Genomic DNA, 3,824 nt, shown 5'->3' with positions numbered 1-3,824 from the left:
GTGCCCATCATAGTGTAGCAAGCTCAACCAATAATTAGGCTAATTCCACCCAATCACTTTCACATGTTTATGTAATTCATGTATTTCGCATTTAAAGCAAGGACTAGATTTCCAAGCCTAGCTCATGCTTTTGGCATTTTAATCTACCAATCTAAGTTGCTCACACATTCTAAATGATGGTTGTCCATGGATAAAATCATTTCACACTTAAATTCCAAAACAATACATGAAATGGTCATTGAGGCATTTTATCGAATGGTTGGTGGGCGCATGTTTAAGCATGTAAAAATGATGAATGGAGAACAACATGACATGCCAATCTACAATAGGATCAAGGATAGGCCTAGGGACATCCATTCCAGCCCCTAATCAAGCATTCAAGTAATGGATTCACAAACAATTTATCTCACAAACATTGCAAAAAACATAACAAATAAAGCACCAAGATACCACAAGGAAAAGGTAAAATTCAATGGAGATGGTACTTACTTGTGTGAGATGAAAGGAATGCAAAAAAATGAAACCAAAAGTGCCCAAAGGAAGCTTGGGGCTGCTGCCAATGGTGGTTCCCGTAAGCTTGGTGGAGGTTTTGAGTTTTGGGGAAGAAATGGGGTGAAAATGGCTTCACCCCTCCTCTTTTTTATGTTTTCTCTTCATACCATGCTCGCCCAGGCGAGCTAATTTTTAATAATTTTTTTTTTTTTGCAAAAAATCCTTTGCAAAGTTGTGTTATTCATTGTTATATTTTCTCTCTAAAAATCCTATAATTGCATATAAACTTGGGAGAATTCAGGATATAGTTCAAAAAAACAAACAAGTATGAAACAGGAAATTAAATAGCAAAGTTAGAGATACTAGGCTGCCTCTTAGGAGCGCTTCCTTAACATCTTCAGCCGGACACGGGGTGGTGATCGATCGATCATGGGCCTAGCACCTGTTTGTAGGACAAAGAAAGTGACATCAAGCAAAAAATGTGAAACAATACTACAAGATGCTTGTATTACCTTTAACTTGCCCCTAGTGCTTACCCAAATCGGTGTGGTGTTGACCATCACCCAAAATGACTCTTCGTTCATTTTATGATTCGCAGGGTCCTTTGATGATAAAATGCAGATGCATGCATGTTTATTATTGAACGTTAAATGTAACAATTAAATAGGTGTTATCGTGTTCAATTTTACTTAAACGCTTACGGCACCCCGTTGATCGAGCCAAATGGCTCCAGATTTAGAGAGCAAGATAGAGAATGTATGTTATTAAAGACAATAAAAAGTAAAGGACACAACACTGAAGGTAGAGATGCAAATCATCAACCCACATTTATTAATGCAGCAATTATGGTTTACAAAAGATTTCAAGACTTGGAGTTTCAAATGAGTCCTTGAGGACGACCAGACGTTGAGCCTTCGAATTGCCCCAAGCGTTATGCATAATACCGCTTGACGATATCGGAGTTCATAGGCGAAGGTAGCTCTTCGTCATCCAAGTTTGTAAGCAACAATGCTTCTCCCGTAAAAGCCTTTTTCACAGTCAATTGTCCTTCATAATTTAGGGCCTATTTCCCTCTGTGGTCCTTTTGAGCCTGCGATACTTTCTTTAGGACAAGGTCCCCCTCGCTAAACTTGCGTGGGTGCACCCTCTTGTCTAAAGCATTCTTCACCCTGCTTTGATATAGTCGCCCATGACTCGTGGTGGCCAATCTCTTACCCTCGATAAGATTCAACTGATCAAAGCGAGCTTGGGCCCATCCTGATTCTTCCAACCCCGACTCGACTAGGATTCTCAAAGAAGGAACCTCCACCTCAAACGGTAGAATAGCCTCCATCGCATACACCAAAGAGAAACGGGTTGCTCCAGTAGATATGTGCACCGAAGTTCGATAACCATGCAATGCAAAGGGGAGCATATCGTGCCAATCCTTGTATAACATGATCATCTTCTGAATTATCTTCTTAATATTTTTATTGGCAACCTCAATTGCCCTATTCATCTTAGGCCTGTAAGGCATGGAATTATAGTGTTGGATTTTGAAATCCTCACACATTTCCTTCATCATCTTGTTGTTCAGATTGGTGGCATTATTAGTGATGATTTTCCTGGGCAACCCATATCGGCAAATTATCTCCTTTTTGATGAATCTAATCACCACACTCTTTGTCACACTAGCGTATGAGGTTGCTTCAACCCATTTGGTGAAGTAGTCAATGGCGACTAAGATGAAGCAATGTCCATTTGAAGCCTTAGGCCCAATGGATCTGATCACGTCTATGCCCCACATAGAGAATAGCCAAGGTGCTGCCAAGACGTTCAACGATACAGGTAGGGCATTAACATTATCCGTGAAGGCCTGGCACTTATGATATTTCCTCACATGGATGCAACAATTGCTCTCCATTGTGAGCCTGTAATACCCCACTCTCAGAATTTTCCGGGCCATGGCATGTCCATTGGCATGCATTCCAAAGGATCCCTTATGCACCTCTATCAGTATTTGCTCAGCCTCTCTGGCATCCACACATTGAAGCAGTACCATGTCATGGTTCTTCCTGTATAAGATATTCCCACCCAAGAAGAAGTTGACTGCCAACCTTTGCAATGTCCTCTTGTCGTTGTTAGAGGCCTCGGGCGGGTATTCCATGTCTTCGATGTATCGTTTGATATCGAAGTACTAAGGCTTACCATCCTTCTCTTCTTCTATAAAACAACAATGTGCAGGCTTTCTACAACATCCGAATTCAACGTACGGCAAATCTCCGTGCGGGATTAGTTGGAACATCGACGCTAGAGTGGCAAGGGTGTCAACCATCTAATTTTTCTCTTTAGGAATGTGATGAAAAGATATGTCATCAAAGAATTCTATCAACTTCCTGATGTAAGCCTGGTAAGGTACCAATTTATGGCCACTGGTCTCCCATTCACCCTTCAACTGGTGAATTACCAATGTCGAGTCCCCGTATACTTTGAGCAACTTGACCAAGAAATCAATCGTCGCTTGGATCCCAAGGGCAGACGCCTCATACTCAGCTATGTTGTTTGTGCAGTTGAAACCCAACCTAGCCATAAAAGGTATATATTGTTCTTCTGGGGAAACCAATATTGCCCCAACTCCATGGCCCAGTGCATTAGATGCACCGTCAAACCATACGATCCATTTGTCCCTGTCTTCATCCTCTACTTCCTCCTCAAACAAGGTCATGATGTCCTCATTAGGGAATTCTAGATGCATAGGCTGATAGTCATTGATGGGGTGTTGAGCCAGGTAGTCTACCAAGGCACTCCCCTTTATCGCCTTCTGAGTGACATAAACAATATCGAACTCTGACAATAGAACCTACCACCGAGCAATGCATCCGATGAAAGTGGGCTTTTCAAAGATGTACTTGGCGGGATCCATTTTGGATACCAACCAAGTGGTGTAATTCAGCATGTACTGCCTCAAATGGTGAGCCGCCCACACCAAGGCACAACATGTCCTTTCTAGCAAAGATTAGTTCATCTCGCATGTCGTGAACCTTTTTCTCGAGTAATAGACAGTCTGTTCCTTTTGCCGGACTCGTCATGCTGTCCCAGCACATACCCTATTGACTCATCTAACATAGTCATATACAGGATAAGGGGTCTTCCGAGCACCAGTGGAATGAGCACAGGAGGATTCATGAGGCACTATTTAATCCTCTCAAACGCCACTTAACAATCATCGTCCCATTGGACGAACTGATTCTTACACAATAACTTGAAAAGAGGCTCACAAGTGGCAGTCAGCTGTGATATGAACCTTGCTATGTAGTTCAATCATCCCAAGAAACCTCGCAACTGCTTCTCGA

The 3,824-nt window shown here is 42.2% G+C and overlaps 1 protein-coding gene across 1 annotated transcript; it reads right to left on the bottom strand.

The window, feature by feature from the left end:
- Positions 1–2,806: 2,806 nt before the first annotated feature.
- Positions 2,807–3,560, bottom strand: LOC114373118. Its single transcript, XM_028330657.1, has 2 exons — positions 3,432–3,560; positions 2,807–3,331 (listed from the first exon to the last, which is right to left on the bottom strand). The coding sequence occupies exons 1-2, from the start codon at positions 3,558–3,560 to the stop codon at positions 2,807–2,809; spliced, it is 654 nt and encodes a 217-aa protein (XP_028186458.1).
- Between the last annotated feature and the right edge of the window lie 264 nt (positions 3,561–3,824).

This window comes from Glycine soja, chromosome 11 (genome assembly GCF_004193775.1).
Source record: "Glycine soja cultivar W05 chromosome 11, ASM419377v2, whole genome shotgun sequence".
Taxonomy (NCBI): Eukaryota; Viridiplantae; Streptophyta; class Magnoliopsida; order Fabales; family Fabaceae; genus Glycine; species Glycine soja.
Note: the sequence above shows the minus strand (reverse complement) of the source record. Positions and strands in the feature narration are given on the sequence as shown.